This window comes from Engystomops pustulosus, chromosome 5 (assembly GCF_040894005.1).
Source record: "Engystomops pustulosus chromosome 5, aEngPut4.maternal, whole genome shotgun sequence".
Classification (NCBI taxonomy): Eukaryota; Metazoa; Chordata; class Amphibia; order Anura; family Leptodactylidae; genus Engystomops; species Engystomops pustulosus.
Window position 1 is genome coordinate 72763425 of NC_092415.1, and position 21892 is coordinate 72785316.

General features: G+C 39.6%; 1 protein-coding gene across 4 annotated transcripts in view; it reads left to right on the forward strand.

Moving 5' to 3' along the window:
- The window catches only part of ZNF236 (zinc finger protein 236), a 95654-nt gene extending 75938 nt beyond the window's left edge, over positions 1 to 19716 (forward strand). For all 4 annotated transcript variants that reach the window (XM_072152357.1, XM_072152359.1, XM_072152360.1 and 1 more), the window contains exons 29-33: positions 8970 to 9098; positions 9688 to 9882; positions 11677 to 11806; positions 17744 to 17920; positions 18724 to 19716. In XM_072152357.1, coding sequence (XP_072008458.1) covers positions 8970 to 9098; positions 9688 to 9882; positions 11677 to 11806; positions 17744 to 17920; positions 18724 to 18863 — 771 coding nt within the window. In that variant the 3' untranslated portion in view covers positions 18864 to 19716. The remainder of the gene's footprint in view (positions 1 to 8969; positions 9099 to 9687; positions 9883 to 11676; positions 11807 to 17743; positions 17921 to 18723) is intronic.
- The last annotated feature ends 2176 nt before the right edge of the window (positions 19717 to 21892 follow it).

Consider the following 21892-nt stretch of genomic DNA (forward strand, 5'->3'; position numbering starts at 1 on the left):
ACTGTTGATTTCTCTGAACACAGTCTCTACCTCACCTGCTCCAACCAAACAAGAGGAAAATAATGCATCAAAAGGCTCATGGGATCATGCAAAAACATATATCAAATTTTATTGGGACATGACAGACAATTCACAACACTGATTAAAAACATTTCAAACGCATAATATACAGACTAAAAAATACAGTGACCTGGTATTGGTACACGGTAACTGCCCACTGTCAATCACTAAGTAGTGATGTTAAACCTCCCAATTGAGTCTCAGCCTGAACATGACAATAAATGAGAAAGAGTACCAAGCATGCTAAATGCACAGAAAAAGGTCCAAAGATCTGTGTATACACAAGGCTGAAGAATTTGACTCCCCGCTTATATGACAGTTCTAGTCCTAAAGGTGCTAGTTATATGGTAAACGTGACATAGTATCAAGAAGAGAGTAAAAAAGCAATCAAAGTATTACCACCAATTAGCAGAGGGGACGGTCTCCCCACACGTTTCGTCGCCAAAAGGGCGACTTCCTCAGAGGTATAGAGCCCTAAACAAGCGTGGCTCACCTTATATACAGTCCCCATGTGGTTTGCCACCGGGTCAATGGCGCATGACCGGAAGTTGGTCCACGTATACCGGAAGTAGCCCAAATACATAGAGCATGCGCATCCCCGGCCGGGGTCAAGATGTTTGGAATGTTACCTTGGCAACGGCGAGGCATGCTAAACGATACGAATACAAAGAAGTTTGTGGCTACGGCCGGGGATGCGCATGCGCTATGTATTTGGGCTACTTCCGGTATATGCGGACCAACTTCCAGTCATGCGCCGTTGACCCGGTAAGACGCCGTCTGGGTGGCAAACCACATGGGGACTGTATATAAGGTGAGCCACGCTTGTTTAGGGCTCTATACCTCTGAGGAAGTCACCCTTTTGGCGACGAAACGCGCGGGGAGCCTGTCGCCCCTGTCTTGATCAACCTCCTCCCACTGTATGCCGGCTCATTGGTGGTAATACTTGGACTGCATTTTTACTCTCTTCTTGATACTATGTCACGTTTACCATATAACTAGCACCTTTAGGACTAGAACTGTCATATAAGCGGGGAGTCAAATTCTTCAGCCTTGTGTATACACAGATCTTTGGACCTTTTTCTGTGCATTTAGCATGCTTGGTACCCTTTCTCATTTACTGTCATGTTCAGGCTGAGACTCAATTGGGAGGTTTAACATCACTACTTAGTGATTGACAGTGGGCAGTTACCGTGTACCAATACCTGGTCACTGTACAATTTTTTGGTCTGTATATTATGTGTTTTAAATGTTTTTAATCAGTGTTGTGAATTGTCTGTCATGTACTAATAAAATTTGATATGTTTGTGTATGATCCCATGAGCCTTTTGATGCATTCTTTTCCTCTTGTTTGGTTTGATATTGTATCTTGTGCATTGGCTCGCACACACTTTGGCTGTGCTAGACGCTCCGTCTTGGTGTTTAATGGGGCAGATTTACTTACCCGGCCCATTCGCGATCCAGCGGCGCGTACTCTGTGGTGGATTCGAGTCTTCCAGCGATTCACTTAGGAAGTTCTTCCGACATCCACTAGATGTCGCTGCTGCGCTGAAGTTCCCCGAGGTCCGCCGGAATGCATCATCCTATACCTGATGAAGGTAAGCGCGTGTCCCACGACCCTTTTTTTTAAATGTGGCGGTTTCTCCGAATCCGTCGGGTTATTGTTTGGCCACGCCCCCGATTTCCGGCGCGTGCATGCTGATGCGCCCCAATCCGATCGCGTGCGCCAAAAACAATCCTCTAAGAAGGATGAGGAGGAGTAGAAGACCATAGAAGCATGTTGTCATTTCATGTGATCAGATACATTGATTAGGTAGATGTCAATGTTACTTGGTAAAGGACCTTAAATGGCATAGCCCTGGTCACATGACATAAGTGGGGTGGAGGCAGGAGGCTTATGGCATGAAGAGGAGTAGATGGAAAGGGCTGGCCAAGCAGGACATGGCACATCTGATGCCAGTATAACATAAAGTTAATTTTATGGGGAAGTGAGGAAAACTATTTTAGTTAAAAGAAGGCTGTAATTTAGTCAATAGGGCCCTATGGGAACTTGTCACTAGGTGTATTTGTGAATAATGTGGGGACAGGTTCCCTTTAAGAAATAAATATGCGCTTACATACATGTAATGTGTGTACACAGAATATGCATGTTTGTGACTTAAATATCTTCAATATCAACTCTTAGCACACCATAATATTTTGTTCAAAAGCAAAATAAAATAGAAGTGCGTGGCTCATAAAAATCTAATTGATATCCCCTCAGCTGTGTCTCATTTACTGCGCAGCATTATGCAGGGCTGCTTTGTATCTGGATATTATTGGTGTAAAAGTAAAGTAATGAGAGATATTATAGTAAAGCATTGACTGAACATAAATTAATTGTTCAATATGTCCCTGAAAATAACAGTCGAGAGGAGATGTTAATTGGCACAGCTTGCACAGATTCATTTCTAGTAAGTCATCTTAAGTGGAAACCAAGTCTCGGAGCTGCTGAAGACATTAGTGCTAATTCAAAGAGGCTTCTGGGTAAGGACACTTAATCAAGTTGTCATTTTGTCTCGTATGTAGGAAATGCAATTTGAGGTTTTAGAAAATACTATTGGCTGGCCAACTTTGACAAACAGCACCTGGTGCTCACAGCTTAAGTAAACAACTAACCTTATCAAATATATTTTTAGAAAAAAAACAGGTTGAATGATGACTTGGAAGGATGTAGATCTTGTAGTGCTATATTTTTAAAGTTTTTTTTTTTTTTCAGGACAAGTAGTACATGCGAAAAATAAAACTGTGAGCAATGCACTTCACATATAATTATTGATAAGTTTTTGAACTGAGCCTCACAATTTAATGCTCTATATAAAACCATCTGTCTTTTATCCTCAAATAGCCAATCCATCAAAGTGACAGGAAACGCTTGGCCACTAAACCTGATTATGTGAGGGCCATACCATATTCTCTGCAGGCTGTGGAAAAGCAAATGTTCCAATGTATAAACAATGGACTGGAACGCTATGGCACAACAAACTAGAAAATAGTCAAATGGCACATGAAATACTCCAAAGTTGCATAGAGTTTTATTAATTATTCTGTCTGAGAACAATTGGCAGAGATAACGTAGTTCAATGTGTGTAGCTCTGGTACCTATAAGTAGTGTTTGCATGGCTCTAAGGTGAAGCTTTTAAAAGATTCATAGTATGGGTAGATGGGAAAACAGATGATGTAGTAGTAATAATAATAATAATAATCTGTATATTGCACCATCATATTCTGCAGAGCTTTACAACTCATAGGGGACATAAATAAAAGAATACGTTACAGAGTACAAACAGTCAAATGGAGCAATAGGGGTGAGGGCCCTGCTTGCAAGAGCTTACAGTCTATGAGAATGAAGGGGGTAACACAAGAGGTAACGAGCTTGTATACTGGTCCAGCCATTCTTTATAAGGGAACAGAATAAAATAATTTAATAAAGATGATGCTGCTTGAATCAGCCATCATCGTATGTACAGAGTCCAAAGTCAATGGGACTACAGAGAAACCTGTAGCTTGGTATCTGTTTTTTTCTGTATAATAGACAGGAGGAGGTCACAGGATGGGTTGGTAAAGAGAGAGTTGAAATTTCATGCAGTTGGCAAGTTTGATAGGCTTGCCTAAATAGATATGTTTTAAGACACATTTGAAAGTTTGGAGGTTTGGTATTCACGTGATAGGCTGGGGAAAGGCATTTCAGAGAATTGGTGAAGTCCAGTCCTGGGGATGTGTAAGGTTCAGATTACAGTGGAGATTAGATCTCAGATGACTGGCAGATTGAAGATCACGTGTTAGGCGGTATACTGTGATGAGAGGAGAAGTAGGAAGGTGCAGCATTATACAGAGCTTTGGGAATGAGGGTAATTCTTTTAAACGGTATTTAGAAGAAGACGGGCAACCAGTTCAGTGACAGGCACAGACGGCGTATCGTTTGGTCTTAAAGACGAGCCTGGTTGCTGTATTAAGAATAGATTGTAGAGAAGAGAGTTTAGTGAAGACTTATTTGTAGGGAGTTACAGTAGTCTAGGCGAGCGTGAATCAGAGTGACATTTAGCATTTTAGAGGTTTAAATTGTAAGAAATGGGCAGGTTGTGGAGATGTTTCTCAGGGTGCAGCACAACCCTGAGACAGTGGGCCTGCTGCCTCTGGATTATCGTGATCCCACAGACAGATGGAGAGGTCAGGATAGACTCGGATAGTAGATGGTTAAAAAAACAAGTTCCCTCTTAGAAAGATTGGGGCTTATTTACTAAGGGTTCGCAGATGGCATTTCCGTCGGACTTCCCAACATTCTCAGGATTTTTGTGCCGCTGTGACCGGGATTTAGAAGGGGATTGTGTCGCACACGATCGGATTTTGGCGCTGGCTTTCATGCGACAGAAATGGGAGTGTTGGGCCGTCGGACGATCCGACTGATTCGGACTGAGTGGGGGATTTAATATTCAAATTGTGTCGCACCCAATGCACTTACATGCACTGGGAAGAAGATGGTGAACTCCGGCAGACCTAAGCGGGGAAGCAACACATGCAGGATATCGGGCGGACAATCTTAGTGCTCTCAGAGGGACCGGGTAAGTAAATGTGCCCCATTAAGTTTCAAGGAGAGAGGACATGATTTTAGAGGTAGCAGAGAGACGATCACTGGTGAAGTAAGGCGTGGATGATGTTACGTGCAGAAGTATATAGCTGGGTATCATCAGCATAGAGATGATACTGGAAACCAAATATGCTGATAGTTTGTCCAATGGGGGTAGTATAGAGGGAAAAGAGAAAAAGGACCTAGGACTGAGCCCTCAGGAACTCTGACCTTGAGAGGAAGAGCAAAAAAGAGAGATCCAAAAAAAGATGCACAGAAAGAGTGGTCCTAGAGATGGAAGAGAACCACGGGTAGAGTATCCTTTAGGACAGTGGAGCGAAGCATCCTGAGGAGGAGCTGGTGGTTTACAGTATCAAATGTTGCCGAAAGATCCAGAAGAATTAGGAGAGAATAGTCACCTGTTGGTTTAGCAGTGAGGCTAAAACAGTGAGCATTGGAAACTTTAGAAAGAGGATTGTAGGGGTTCAAGAAGGGAGTTAGCAGAGAGATATTGGGTTAGCTGAAAATAGTTGAGGGGATTCCAAGAGTTTTGAGGTGAAAGGGAGGCAAGAGACTAGTTAATAGTTAACAGTACTGGACGGGTGCAGGGAAGGTTTCTTTAGTAATGGGGTCACAACAGCTTGTTTGAAAGAAGAGGGAACAACACCGGAAAAGAGAGAGATGTTGCAGATGAGCTGAGAAGGGACTGCTGGGGATAGGTACTGTACGTGATGTGAGGGGATGAGGTCTCTGATGCAGGTAGTGGGGAGAGCAGAGGAGAGGCGCATGGACACTTCTTCCTCTGAGACTGGATTAAAAGAAGAGAGTGAGTAGTGAAAAGTACCAGAGGGGTTAATGGAGAAATTATTTCCTGAGGAATTGACAAATTTACTGACAAGTTGATTTTATCTTTATAGCAAGATCTTCAGCACCTAGGCCTGTGACAGGTGACAACTGCACCTTTGGTGAACAAAGGGGTGAAGAGTATTGAGCCTTTTTTGAATTATTAGAGATCTAGGATATTAGATCAGTGAAATAGACCTGTTTAGGAAGGTGAAGGGCAGAGTTGTAGGTTCTTAGCTTAAATTTTAAGTTGAGAAAGTCCACATATGTTCACGATTTTATCCAGTAGATGTTTGGTGCTTCTGGAGCACTGCCGAAGAAAATGGGCTTAGGGTGTGTGCCGAGGTTGCCGACATCTGGGTAGAAAGGCTTGGACTCAGCGTGCCACCTCACTCACGGCACTTTTGAGAACATGAGTACAGAACATGTGGTATACTATTGGTATATGGTAGTACAGGATATATATCGTGGGTAGATGGCAGTACAGAACATGTGGTATAATATTAATACATGGCAATAGAGGATATATTGTATTGGTAAATGGAAGTACAGAACATGTGGTATACAATTAATACATGGCAATAGAGGATATATTGTGTGGGTAGATGGCTACGCATATGCAGTACAGCTAGATCACAGTAAAGCACGTCCATGACAGTCATTGTTAGAGTTCTCGGTACTGACATGATCTCAATTCTTTCACAACTACTCAACAAAAATTATGTTGAGGCATGCGGTATGTTTAATTTTTAAAGGGATTCTTCTTCAGGAAGAACATTTTTACATAACGACTGGTTCTTGGAGCCTCTGGCATGTGAATTTCAAAATGTCTGTACAGTGGAGGTTGGCAGTTCAAACAAGAATTGCTTGCGGCATTGAGCTGATGGAAATGGGGGAGGGGATGAGGCAAAGGAAGGACAATGAGTGAGGATAGGAGGCATTGAGTAGAACTTGACTTGTGCTGTTTGAACCTCCCCTCACCACCCCCTTGGAACTCACCGCACACTGCTAGCAGGGAACCAGGTAATGTTAATGACACATTTAAAAATCCGTGGAATTATTGAGATGCACGAAAAAGGCATTTTTTTTTTAAATCAACATGCCAGTGGCAAAGAATAAAGGACATGGGTCATTTGGACCTTGCAGTGAAAGCTGTAAAAACAAAACTCTTAAACATGGCACAGAATATTTAATGTTTCTACCAGGAACGATAATATTTTCCCACAGAAAACCACTGTAGAAATCATAGCAAAACATATATGTTTTCCCCCGAATGGCAAATAACACTAATTTTTCTTTAAATTCATAGTATCATAGTATATAAGGCTGGAAAAAGACGCAAATCCATCAAGTCCAACCTTTAAGAATTAAATAAATGTTTTATCCCCATAATTCATCATGTTCCATCCTACTTTCAGCATGTAATGCAGAGGCTTCCTCAAAGCCTACAGGCATATCATTGCCACCATTATCTGTCTCCGAAATGTGTACTCATATGGGTGCATTATAGCAGCTAAAGCAATAAACCCTAATTTTGTTTACTTGCTCTTGTGTACTATTATGTGTCTTAATGTATTTCACAGGGCTGCTTTGCATGCATAATACTTTTGTCTGTCTTTAACAGAACATAACAACTCACAACTATAATAGCTTTCTAATACTGTTAAACACTTTGGGCTAAAATATACATAAATGGAAACTGACTGAAGAGTAAACATCACGACACTGAGATATCTGAAAGTACTGTACCAATGAAAGGAATATGTGTGTTAAACGGTGCAGTTCCGATTTTCCTTGTTAACCCACGAATCATCTCCAATATTGTCCATGGCCATGTCTATTCACTTAAATAGAACTGAGGTACCATGGCAGATATAACATGTGAAAGTGTATTTCTGTTTCTAAAAAAAAGTGGACGTGGCCCTCATTGTCTCCAAGGGCGCCTTCAACATTGTTGTTGACGTTAAAGGGCATATTGTAATAGTAGGGCTTTATAAATGCAACTACTCCATGACAATAAAGTGAGCTGTCAAGGAGTAGTTTCGTTTATACAGTTTAAGGCTGTATTCACACGATTCAGTCCTGTATTTCCATGATGTATGAATCCATATATACGTGGCAATTTTCATCCGTATGAGCACATATGTCACCATATCTGTATCAAATCTGTATGAAAGACAATTGTGTATAGAAGAGAGAAAGAGAAAAAGCGCTTTCATGTGCAGACTATTGGCAAGAAGATTGATAGTTTTCAGGTGTTTGTTTCTCTTACAATACCCGAATTGCATATATCCTTGGTAGATGGTTCGCTGCTGTCTAGGAAGTACTGGTTTAAATTCTATAATTCGAATTTGACTGCAACATGGACGGTATTCCAGAGCTCCCCTGCAAGTTGAAAATTCTTTTACTACAGCGCAAGACAAATGGAATGTAATCTTGTAGTTTTTAATTTTAAAACCTGGTCAGTTTTTAAAAATAAAAATTGACAAGATTACATTCTATGTGTCCTGTGCTGTGGAAAAAGGATTTACAGCCTGTCAGGGAGCTCTGGAATACCGTATCCGTATAAAATACGGTGGGCTGGCAAATGATGGACAGCTGACTACTTGCTTGCTGACAGAATGCACTTCTAACTGGTTCTGGATACTGCACATCTATATATGGAATACTGTGCACAACAAGTATTTTATATGTTTCCCTAGACTTCTATGGCGTGTACGGAACAGAAATACATGAAAAAATAGGACATGCTCTTTATTTTTCTGTGACTCTAGGTACAGTGGACAATAAGGCCTTCTAAATGGATGGATGTATTGCCCATTGAGATAAATGGGGCCGTATGCTACATGCATACACATCTGTTTTCATACCTTCATGTGAATTTACCCTAAGGCTACATGCACAGGAGCATAAATGTTGACCATTAGATGACTATACAAACGGCAGCCAGCTCATGGCCCTCATAGACTAGTATTGTGCATGGTTATGGGTGTTGGGCGGCCACGTGTCTTGGTATGCGGAGCCGGACATCAATCTCCGTCTCATGCGCCCCCTTTAGAAAAGCATTGGCTAGTAGTGATGCTTTAGGTATGCTACATTGCCCCTTTTATAGCCCCATTCTTGTGAGGCGCTATCCTAAGCTACATCCACATGTCTTATGATTTTTATTTTTCTACTTTGGTATAGTTTCTATTTGCAAAATGATGGGATCAATGTGCATAATTATTATTCTGCACATATTTAATACTGCTTTAATAAAAAGCATTGAAAGAGAGAAATACTATGCTATAAACAAGACATGATATAAGTTTACTGACATTTATAGCGATGTAGTTTTGTAATTACAGTACTATGGCTCCTATAAATGAACGCCCAATGTATAACTTTAAAGTACATCTTTTACAGCCATCATATTTTTATTAATAAGAATTATCCACTTTGCATTTGTTTATTTTTCCAACAGAGTCAGCAGTTCCCTGGTATTTTGTCTGATAACAGCTTATCCGGACAAAGTGGAGCCGGCACACAGCAGGTGATATTGGTCAGCCATGCAGCACAGCCCTCCAGCAATACCGGTGACCTCAATTACCAGGTATTATCCTGAAGCCTATGTAAGACGGATAGAACTAGCTATTTCATTGCGGAAAAGTGTTTTATCATGTTAAAAATTGTCCAAAATAAATAAATATTAGGAACGGAATATCTAATAACGACATAAAAGACGTGGAAATGATATTGGTGCCCTTTTCTTCCTACACATGTAACATTATTATAGCTGCTGTCGGTCAGAGCCAGAATCAAATATTACTTGGTTAGGATTTTTAATATGAAAAGTGATTTCCAATGTCCACCATCATTTCTGTGTATGTGTGTTCTTGTCTGATAGCAGATTACAGAGTAATGACAGCGAAACATTAATACATGTCTAGTAATTGCCCCAGCCAATGAAAGGAGTTCCAGATCTTCTGAAGTGATGACTATACCATCATAGACCCTTCCTAAACAGGCAAAACACTTTTGGGTCCGCAGTAATATTTAATATTAATATTTAATATTATATCCACGATTGGGCACAAAGTAATTTATAATCTGAGCCACCGTTATATGACCTTTTGTATTTTTCAGGTGTATGTTACTATGCTTTTACTTTTGAAAGTCACTTGAGGTCTTTTATGTTATAGGTTACAGATGACACTCAGATGGAAAAAAACAGTGATACAGAAAAGCAAGAACGCATACATCAGTGTTTTGATTGCAACCATTACTTTCCTTCGGCTTCTACATTGGCAGAACACAACAAAGAAGCTCATGGGAAAGAACGGATTCATGTGTGTCACCTATGCAACAAAGCCTTCAAGCGGGCATCCCATTTGAAGGTAAGGCTCCATCTATTACGTTAAGAAGAAAATCAACCTCTGACATTTAAAACAGTTTTTTTTCTAAGTTTATCCTAAATTATTTTCATTTAAAGAGGTTTTCTGAGTTTCCTGTTTCTAAGATTTATTTTCTGTACTGTTTGTTTAAATGATGAAACTAGAAATCCCAAGAAGCAGTAGACTCTTTGTACTGCTCCTCCTCTCCCTTCCTATCAATGCTATCAGCTCTTGCAGTATAGCTCAAAACATTAATGTACTGTACTCAACCAGCAAATCTGAGTAGAGTACAGAACTTAAATTACCAAATCATTAATTACACACTATAACAATCCATTCCTGTCCTCACTCGCTCCCCTCGCTCTCTGTTCCCATTTTGTACCAACTCAAACTGTTGTTCTTCCTCACTCAACCTCTTCTCATCTGGAGGTCGAAAACCACTGCTACTGCTACCACCGATGCTGCCTCTTCATGTATAGGGTCTAATTTTTTTACACATAAAAGTGGCCACAGCAAGTTTATGCGTCTAAAGAAATGGCTACTCAGACTTTAATAGGAAGTATGGCTATGTATCTGGTCACCGTATATCTCACCGCAACGTAAAAAAAAAAAAAGAACTTGTCCCGAAGTTTTTTTTAGTACAATCTCCCCATAGAAGTCTATGGGAGTATAAAAATAAAATGGTTTACATACGACCCGGTTTGCGATAGGTTTCCTAGAACAGGTCTTGTAGTTCCAAGCCCACCATATGTTTTTGCGGATACGAACAGTTTGTGATGGCATATGGGTTATATACGGTTGACAAATAGCCCAATTTTGCGGCCAGAAAAAATGAGTCCTCAAAAGGCATATGATCATGTACATGAGGCCGCGGAAGCAGATCACTTCAGCTTCTTCTTTTTTTTTTATACACATAACCCAATTTGAATCCTTGTTCAAACTACACCTAGTATAGTACTCCTATAGCATAAAGGTACTCCTATAAAAGGAGTTTTCTCACTGTGCACTATTATTATACTTTAACTACACCTGCCAATAACAATTTTATAAAAATAATAAAGGCTTTTCAGATAATAAAGAGCATATACTTACTTCTCTCCTTGCTCCTGTTAAACTCGTTGTCACTGCTGGTTCCCTCTTTGTGTACAATAGCCAGCAGTGCAATCACGACCACAGCCGCCCGCCTGAAACTAATACAGTAATAGGCCTCAAGGGTGTGGGGGGCATCGCACCGCTGGCTTCTGTAAACAAGAACTTGGCAGTGACGGCTGCTGCCATAGCTGAACGGAAGCAGGGAGAGAGGTAAGTATATTCTCTTTGTTATTTTTAAAACATCCACAGGAGTATATTAAATGTTTAAATACCTGGACATCCCCTTTAACAGTAGCTTCATTCCTCATCTCTCAGCTCCTCACCACATGACCTGTACTGTGACACTACAAAATAGTCAGGAGGGGTTAGTCAGTTTCTGTATGTATTCTTACTGAGCATTTACTTGGAATACATAGAGAACATATATTGGACTGTCCAGTCCACCTTCAGGTCTCTATATGGTTCATAGAGTTAGTGATGGTTACCGGATGCAACAGAAGAAAAGAATGGAGGAGATTCCAAAGAGAAATGATAAAAATCTACTACTGCAATAATTATTGAATTTACATTTTTCTTTTGACAAATTGAGCAGTTCTTGTTTTTTATTATATACAAATATATTCACTTGACAAAAAAAGTTTAAAAATATCAATAATATTTATTTATCATTTTTATTGTGTATCATATATTTCCACGTATGGATAGGAGCACATGCAGACACATCAGCCTGGTCCCTCACGAAGTTCTCAGATGCCAAAATTATTTAAGTGTGATACGTGTGATAAGGCATTTGCTAAGCCAAGTCAGCTTGAACGGCACAGCCGCATTCATACAGGTATAGTATAAGTACAGAATATTGTATTTGAAATTTTATTGTTCATTATGGTTGGAAAAACCATATAGACAAAAAGTGTGTGGACAGGTTGAGGTCATACTGTATTTTTACAGGATTTTTTTAGGTTTTTTTTACGCCTTAATTATTATTCTGTCATTAAAGTACTATTGTAAAAGTATAAAAACATTTGCCTAGTTCTGCACCAAGATAAAATAAGGAATTCTCTAGCAGGAGTTACTAGCTGATGTGCATGCTCCTGATCAGTAGCTACTTTGTGCAGGAGAATATCTGTAAAAAACCTCTAGGGCCTTGAGTGATGTCATAACCATGTGGCTAATCACATGCTTCAGGTCATCCAATTACATCCAGTTACATACAAGAAATGGTATGTAGCAGAGCAGTTTGTGTTTGAAAGTTTGGATATAATATAAATATGTATGTATGAAAGTTTGAATAATAAGATTTTATCTATATACAGTTTATTGTTAAAGGGAACCTGTCACCAGATTTTACCTATTTAAGCTACTAGCCCCAACAGATAGAGTATGAAATCTCCTTTTTAGAATTCCCTCTATTACCGTATATACTTGTTTATAAGCCGAGTTTTTCAGCACAAAAAATGTGCACATATGTGCTTTTCCATATGTGATATCTTGTAATGAAGGAGTGGGGGTATATAGGTTCTGTGGAAGGCATCAGCATGAAACTGAGGATGCAAGACTGCAAGACTCCTGGACTGCTCTAAGAACTGTGGCTGCAGTGTACTCCTCCTATCTGTCCTGACCTATGTAGATGCTGCAGAAGGGAATATTCAGCAATGCTAGAGCCACAACACTGACCTTTTTGGGTGGGGGAGGGGATAGTAACAGGACCCTCAAAGCTGCCTTTAGTGTTGCAGACTATGAGGTTGCCTGGTGATTTAAAGGGGTTTTCCCATGAAGCAAAGTTAGGGCCCAACCACAGGATGCTGATCAGGGGGGTCTCAGCGCTGAGACCCCCTGCAAATGATGAACACAGGGCTTGCTGATTTCTGTCAGCTCCATAGAGACTGTCAGACCTCTCGTTCTTGTGATCTGCGCTGGTCTCGGCACTGAGACCCCACTGATCAGAAAGTTAGGCCCTATCCCGTGGATTGGGCCCAACTTGGCTTTGTGGGAAAACCCCTTTAAGTGGCACAGCTGGCTCTCTGAGTGCAGAAGCCAGCAGGATAAAAAACACCCTTTAAGCCCCAGCACAGAGAATGACTGTGCAGTGAAGTCTTACAACCAGTGACGTCATGGTGGCTGCTGCCCATGCCCCAAGAACAACTTACTAGTGTGTCCTCTGAAGGCATACGAATACAACATTTCATGTCAGGTGATGGGGCCACTGACACTCCAAGCCCCATAGCAGCTGCTTTGGCTGCTACCTCTGTAGTTATGCCCCTGGAGTGCTACTGAGGTGTAAGAAGCACCACATTGGAGAAATGACTGGAGTGGTACAATCTCTATCTAAAGTTATTGACCAAAAGCATTGAAACTGGAGCTTTGAAACTAGATCACCAGATAAGATGGCTAGAAGAACTGTGTAAATTAATATATTGATCATTCATCTTGCTCCTGATAAAATCAGTCAATGTGGGATTTTTAACATATGAGTAGAAGCTTGTCAGTATAAACCTCTTGTGTGGTCAGCTCCTATGTCAAAATAATTTGCTCATAACTTCTTCAGATATAGGGGGGAGATTTAACCCACACCAGCGCATAATGAAGCCCCAGCCCCCGCCACCTCGGTGGATACATCAGGAGGCTTAGACTTCCTAAAGTATCTTCCGGCCATGCTGTGCTTGCAGTCAAATGGCTCTGTCCGGCTGAATAAGACAAGTGCCCATGTTCCACCCTGTGCTGCTTGTAAACTCCAGCTATGATATTACTTATTAAATCTAGTGTTCTCGGACTGTTTTTCAATGGTCCTACTGACAGACAGGTGATGAGCCTTTTAGGAGAATTTTACTTTCCCTTCACATTGAAGAATTTTCCAAAATGAATTTGCTATGTAGCTGCATTCTGCTGAAGAACCTTTATAAAGCCCTCAGTATCATTTCACTGTCTGCATAAATGTGCAAGCTTCATATTCTAACAATTCCCTAAGCTTTCATCTTCTTAATAAATGTCATTTAGTAGAAAAAAAAAACAGTTTGCAGTGTTCTCAGAAGGAGAGCTTATTCATGATGCTTTTGGAAGATGCAATGTATTCTCCCATAATTGCTTCAATTTTCCCAGTCTTTATCCCTGTTTTACTTTGTGCATGCATACATTTACACATACAAGCAATAACTTTAAATAGGCTGGGATATGAGAAGGCAAAGCAGAAAAGTACAATGTTACAAGATAATGAGTATGTACTTAAAGAAAATGGCAGAGTAGTTGTAGATCCAAATTAACATACAACACAGTAATAGTGAAACTGCAGCTAAGGACTGTGCCTCATATTCTTATGAAGGCTAAGGAAGGGGCACTTCTGCTGGAAGCTTTGTCCAGATAATCAGGGTTTTTAGTAACAATATCAGGTACAGTCAAGTGTTGTAATTCCTTAGGCTTCTTATTGTGCCTGAATGTTGACTGTCGATGTAAGTCCTTTGAAAGGTTCCTTTTCTATCTATCATAATTAATGCTGGTGTAATGTATTCCAATTTTTCCTATTTACATATAAAGGAAACTGAGTATTCATACACTCTTTCTGTATGCATTGTGTGGCAGCATAAGACCTGACCTAGCACTAACTCTCTGACTGTTATAACTTGCTTAATTCCTCAGTGATCTCATTATTGGTTCTTAGATGAATATTGCTAGTCATTGTATTTATCTGCATCACAGTCTTTCAGTATAGTGGGGTGCATGATTCTGATCATTTAGGTCTCCTCCAGCCTATTTAGCTTGGTGTCAAATGTTCAGAAACTTTCCATCAGCATCATCTATAGTAATCTCCACTTAGCAGTGCTCATAAATCCCCATTTTTCGCCACCCAAGGGAAGCAACAGCATTCAGCTAAGAAGATTGATTCAGCTCAATATTTCCACTGTCTACTAGCATTATTCCATCAGCCTGTAGTGGGATCTCCATCAGTCAGCCAGTCTTTCATTTTGGAGGTTTCATTGATAACCTGGTTTATTCCCTAAGACTGAATTTTGTCTGATGTACAGATTACTGAGCAGAAGGCTCTTTGCCGATGTGTACAATCTGCAGGAAAAGATTGAATATACCGTAAGTTGTATTCAATATTGACCTAAATTCCTGCATGGTCTATAATTAGGAGTCTGGTGGGTGGCCTTATTGGTAATTGACTGCTTACAACAGGAGCTATAAACCTCTTACAAAATGACAGCGACACATACAAAGCAATTATTGATTCAATGAAATCTTAGCTGTTACATACAAATAGAAAAAAATACATTGAATTTTCCAGCTATGTAACATGCTGCCTGCTAGTGAAGCACATTGCTAATTATGGTAGGTTCCCTTTTAAGCACAAATGGGGAAAATGTTGCTTGTGCTATATCAAAACTCTGTAGATATTGACTTTATAACTTTGACACATTCAGAATGTACCTTGTTGACTACTAGCTAGAGCTAACCTTTGTACGAGCCGTAGAAGGTTGGTGTAATTTTATTATTATCCAGTTATGATTAGTAAATGGTCATTAACTTTGAAACTTTCAGCAAATAGTATGTGGAGAGCCATAACTAAGAACTGCAAATAATCAGTGTGTAAAAGGTGATAGAAGTGATGAGCCATGTTATCAATATATTACAAAAAGCAATGCAGAAAATGTTCATTGATTGTAACCCTGATAAGGGAGGACATCAGACAGCCAACCAGGCCGTAAGCTTCTTTGACATGTCTTCAAAAAGCTTGTCTGTAGTCATTCATGTCTTCTAGATTAATTAGACGTTGACCTCAATTTCAATTAATAAGAAATTTCATCGTCAGAGAGCATGTTGCCGGGAAGATTTATTCCAGGCAATAGAAGCATTCTGTGAATTTATTTCATTCTGTATGTTTAAAGGGAACCTGTCATTAGCAATTGGTATAATAAACCACTACCAGTATATTGTCAAACCGTGTAATAACTTCAAGTTTTTGTGTGATGGCATCATCCAGAAAATTAACTTTGAAGTGAGATATAAATTGGTTGTATAAAGTCAGGGAGGAGTAGAGTTTGTATAAAGTCAGGAGCGCTGGATACCTCCTCCACTGTGATTGACATTGTGCATCTGTCTTCATGAGATCTGGTTAGTGATGTCTCTGGACACAGGACCATCAGTTACAGTGAATGGGGCTTTCTGTGGAAGAAAGAGCTTGAATTCAGTGTTAAAATCTCTGCCACCAATTTACATCACTTCAAAGTTGATTTTCTGGATGATGCCACCACACTGGGTTATGAAATAAACACGATCTGGAAAGTGTTCAGTTGCTTGGCAACATACTGGTAGTGGTTTATTAGATGAATTTCTGCTGACAGATTCCCTTTTAATATACTGAATAAAATGCAGCAAAAAAACTCATGTACACATTTTTGTGCTGTCTTCATGAAAACCGTTTGTGCTTATTAAATGGGCTGTGGAATAAAGGGGTTGCCTGGAATTTTTTTTCTATATGGGCCTCAGGGAATGTAACATTTACAGAGGTCTCAGACTTCTCAGTAGTGACTTAATGTTGACAGCACATAACCACCCGTGCAGTGGGTGAGCTGAGCCTGTGTTAAAAAATAAATTTAATAAACTGTCGGATACCAAATAACCCCTATAATATGCAGCTGTGTGTGTCAAAATTTTGGCACAGAATTCTAGTGCAAAGTAAGCCATCTTAGATATAAACTTAAACTAAAAAGTTAAAAGGGAAAAAAACTTTCATATGGGATGTAGGTCTTTTGGACTCTTCTCTACCCATCTCAGCTAACCAGGAGGCACCTATGTGTTGTGCTTTTCCATGTTCCAGAAAACTGTATCTAACGGACATTTATGTGCTAACCTGATTATTATTGCTGAATGGCTATTAATACTTATAGCTATTGTATTTACCGTATATACCTACAAGTTGACTAAAATTTAATAAAATTCCCAGCACATTCCCCTCAGTAATAAAATGTCCAGCAGCACAGCCCACCTCAGCAATAACATAGCCAGCACAGCCCCCCCCCCCCCAGCAATAATATGTTTTCCACAGCCCCTAACAGGAAAAGACCGTCTAGCACAACCCCCTCCACAGGAAAAAATAATACCCAACACAGCCCCTCCCCCCACAGAAAATAATGCCCAGCACAGCCTCCTTAAAATAATAAATTTACTTACCCTACTTACTTACCCTCCGGCGCTCCCCAAAGGTCCTCTTCTCCTTGCGGCTCCTGGTGTCTTCCGAGCAGTGCGGGCACAGGCACATCTAGGCGCAACAACACGGCAATTGGCTTATTCTAGAGGGTATACAGTATTTTTTTTTCTGATCACCAATCCCCCACATCCCACCCTCCTGATCCCCCACCCTTTTGTATTCCTCCTTCTTATTGTGTACTCTTTATATTATCATAAAACTTTCAATTAAAATTAATGTATTTTTTAAAAGAACTAAAACCGTAAGCAACAATATTTACACTGCCTTAGTCTTCTACAGGACTAGTAAATATGTCCTGTTGTGTGCATTTCTGAGCAGGTACCTACATTAAGCTGGTGTCTCACAGTTATTGGTGCTGGGCACTTTCTATTCACACAAAATATGTGACATTCAGAGAAAAGATGTAACATAATTATCTCAGTGGAATGCTTCTCTAAAGACTCCAAATACATCTGCTTCCTGCCACACATCAATTATAAAAAGAACTCTATTGGAATAAAGTAAAAAAAGAAAACAAATGATTTTGGACTTGTAGAGATTTTCCATCATGATCATTGTATGTGCTTGCAGGAGAGCGTCCTTTTCAGTGCACGCTATGTGAGAAAGCTTTCAACCAGAAGAGTGCACTGCAGGTGCATATGAAGAAGCACACTGGAGAAAAGCCTTACAAGTGTGATTACTGCTCCATGACTTTCTCCCAGAAATGCAATATGAAGCTTCATATGAAAAGGACCCATGCCTACCCAGGTTTGAGCACTTGCTTTAAAGAAATCTTTTACTATTATAATGACTGTGATTTATCAGTTCTCCTGCCATGCCTCGAATGCCAATAATTTTGGAGCACATTTTCTTTAAACTGCTTTGTTCTTGGCAATTTTCAGCAGTCCTACGGACTTTGACCAATGCTTGCTATCACACTATTCATACAGGGGAATCTAGACCCCCATTCTTATTAAACCTGTCAGCAGATATTGACCTATTAAACCACTATATTGTCAAGAAAATAAGTATTTATAAGATCACATTTCTTCCATGGCCCAGAATGGTGGCATTATACAGAAACTCAGCTTTGAAGTGAGAGTTACAGAAGTGGAGAGCTCAGCACTGAAGTCAAGCTCTCCTTGAGAATGACACCTTTGCTATATTTGATGCCCAAGATGTCAGAGATTATCATTAACCGGTTCTCCTGAAGCTTGGTAGGTGATGTAAATCAAAGCAGAGATGGTGTTCTGAGGCAGGGAGAGCTTTACTTCAGTGCTAAACTCTTGGCCTCTTGACTTGACTTGATACACTCAATTTACATCTCACTTCAAAGATGATTTTCTGGATAATGCCATCACCATGGGAAATTATAGAAACATGATTTGGATGGTGTTTAGCTGCTTGGCAACATACTGCTAGTGGTTTATTAGACCGATTTCTGCTGTCAGGTTCCATTTAACACCTATCTAGTGCATAGGTGATAGTCTTGATTATGGGACAACCATGTATCCTAGTCATTACTTATCTGTCCAATCTTGGCTAACTAATACATGTTATCTCTTTTACAGATCTTATAGAGGAGGTTTCTATGCACCAAGATGAAGAAGATGAAGGTGGGGAAGACTTAACACAAACACTTGATTTGGAAGAAGTTGTCCAGGAATCGTCTGGAGATTGGCAGTGTGGCATAACCAATGTTTTCCGATGATCTACCACTGACTAGAGTATACTAAATGTAAATATAGAAGGGACTCACTAAGTATCATTCCACCATTTTTTGTCATTGAGGTGCTATATATTTCAGTTAATGACTAGAGCTTTCATTGTATGTACAATTTTTGCTTTTCACTTCTCAGGTACTTCTATATAGCTTTTTTTTTTGAGGGTTTGAGGTGTATTTCATGATAAATGCAATGGACAAGTGGTGGATTGGCCTATTGGAGCTAATAAGATACAAGCTTTTATTTTTAAGGCCATTTAAAAAAAAAATTAAGCAACTCGTGATGGTTGTTATTTGGGAGCCCATTCAGTGGTAATTTTCTTAATTCTTGATAGAGCTTTAGTTTCTGTTGTATACAGTATTTGTTGCCCTCTAAATATATATATGTATGTATTTGAGTTGTACATATGTGTATATGTGTATATAAGCTGTTCTGTTTTTGTATCTATAATTGTGTTATGTGTATGTACATATGCACACACATACACTCAGTTTATATTGAAGTTTAACTCTTCTACTGGTAGAAAGCACTGCAGACTTTTGTTTTGTATTATTATCGAAAAAACGTACCTACCTGTGTTTGGAAAGTGGCTGGCCCATTTCCGTCTTTTTAGTTAATTGGATAGATACTTTTTTTAAATGTCTGTGACATCTCCTACTTCTATATTAATAAACCTGTTGCCTTCAAAGATTCCCAGTTGTATTTGTTGTTTCAATTTTAGATTTGAAGAAATAATCTTATGCTATTTATTCTTGTATATATTTTACACATATTTTGGTTCCAATATTTGATTGTACATTTATTTTTAAAAAATTTTTACTCGCTGGATCATATTTTATACACGCTGTACACAAAATGTTATATAGTAAATAAATAAATCTCTTGCATCTTAAGACTGTGTCTAGTCTTCTCCTGTTAGTTGTTTAAAGGAAATCTACCGTCTGATTCCTACCTTATAAAGCAGCATCCATGACTCCTCTTTATGCCCCAATTCAGAATCCGTCTGTATAATCCTTTCTTATGGTCTCCTTTTCCTAAAAATTATGTTCTAAAAATATGTCAAAGAGCTGCAAGTGCTTCGGGGGTGTCACCAGAGCCTCTGTAGGCTTTGGCTGCACAGACAATTAAATGTCCCTTACCCCCCTTGTCCTCATTTCCTAAAAACCAGGTTTTCATGTTAAAGGACACTGTAAAAAGGACTGTGACACTGCTTTATAAGGGATTACACAAGAGATTTATGGCAAATTTTGTGCATTTATACCTAATATGTTAAAGTCCCCCTTTACCTGGAAAACTTCAAGATATTTTAGGGCCTCAATGAGCTTGTTCTCAGTTGTTTGGTATTACATTTACAGCCTTTCTTGGCACACATGCAGGTCACAGAGATGCTGAATACAAATGACCTGAAGAGTCATGATGACGCAGAATAGCCATACTTGGATGTCCCCTTCTGGCTTGAATAATGTCCTGTAGGACTAGTACATCACCATGATCTACATCCATTGGCTTCTATCCAGCTAGTGATGATGTACCCAGCCTGTCAGATCCAGTTAGAGATATCCCAGAGAGACTCTTCTCCACCCAAGTGACTCCTTACAGGTCATTTGAAGCATTGAAAGTTTTTTTTCTGCATAATGCTAAATCTTTCAGAACATCGTTATTCTGATTATTATTATTATTATTATTATTATTATTATTATTACTATTATCAGATAATTGACTTCCTTGTTAAAATGTGTCAAGTCATTCTGAGTTGTACTTTTAAAACTATACGTCAGCATATGAAAATGTTTTGTTCACTCGTCACGGGGACAGGGAGTAGCTTCAACTAGTCAGACAGACATCGTGCTAAATCAAATGAGATTTGGCTTGCAGTATTGAAAGGCGTTGGGGCACATGACCATGTCAGTACTTGATGTTGCACATGCTGGGTCCAGTTTAGAAAAATAACCTTGAATAAGTTCACCTAAAAATAAAATATCAGCACATTGCAACTTCTAGTCTTTTCACATCTACATTTACAACACATTACTTTCTATGCACAAATTACCAAATTTGCTGTTGTTTGGTCATTTAAGACTAAATGCACGTGACGTCTGCTTCTCATGGTCCGGAAACCATAATAGAGATGCTTATTCAAAAAGATTTGACTCTCTCCCATTCATAAATATTGTTCATCAAGCCTCAAAAGAAATGTTTCTATTAGAAACTCTTATCAAATTGGTGAAACATTTTTGTGATGCAGTCCTGCCTATTCATGTGTTCTGAAGAGCTTGTAAATGGGCAGAGAAATCTTCATTGTCATATATTGTTATAATTTGGATTAAACGAAAAAAAACTAACTTGGTTGGGATGTGGTGAACGCATTAGATGATAAGACACACACCACACAATATAGAAGTGACTAATGGGGAACAGGGGAGATCTTGTACCTGACTAATCCTTGCAGGAGACTTTGTATCCACAGCTCTGAACACATCCAGCCCTGCTTCATACACAGAGAGAACTCTGTCACATGACCTTTTCTATGAGCAGGGAGCAGCAGCCCCTCCCATGAAACCATCCAGTTTGTAGAGTTTGTTTATACTGAGGACTCCAAGGCAGGTTAGTACAGACAGAGGAGGCAGCCACTGCAGCACTGAGATAATCTGAGGGGGGAATAGCAAAGTAACTACTGGATCTAGGTAACAAAGATAAAAGGTAAAGTTGTTTTACATCCCAAGAGCTATTGATTTGTGGAAAGAGGGAGTTCTCAATGGGTAAGCCCTCTCCATACGGGGTGGGTGTCAGCTGTATTACACAGCTGACACCTGCTGGCAACTGCCACAGTCGGTGCTGTCACCGATCTCTGCAGTTTACCTGCTAGATGCCACAGTCAAAGCGGACAGCATCAGCTAACAGTGCTTCCGATCAGCTTGACATCATCTAAGTGTGCATGACAGTTAAGAGCCTGCTTAGCGCTTCCATAGCTAGTCTTTCACAAATCTGTAATACATAAGCAGTATATTCACAATAT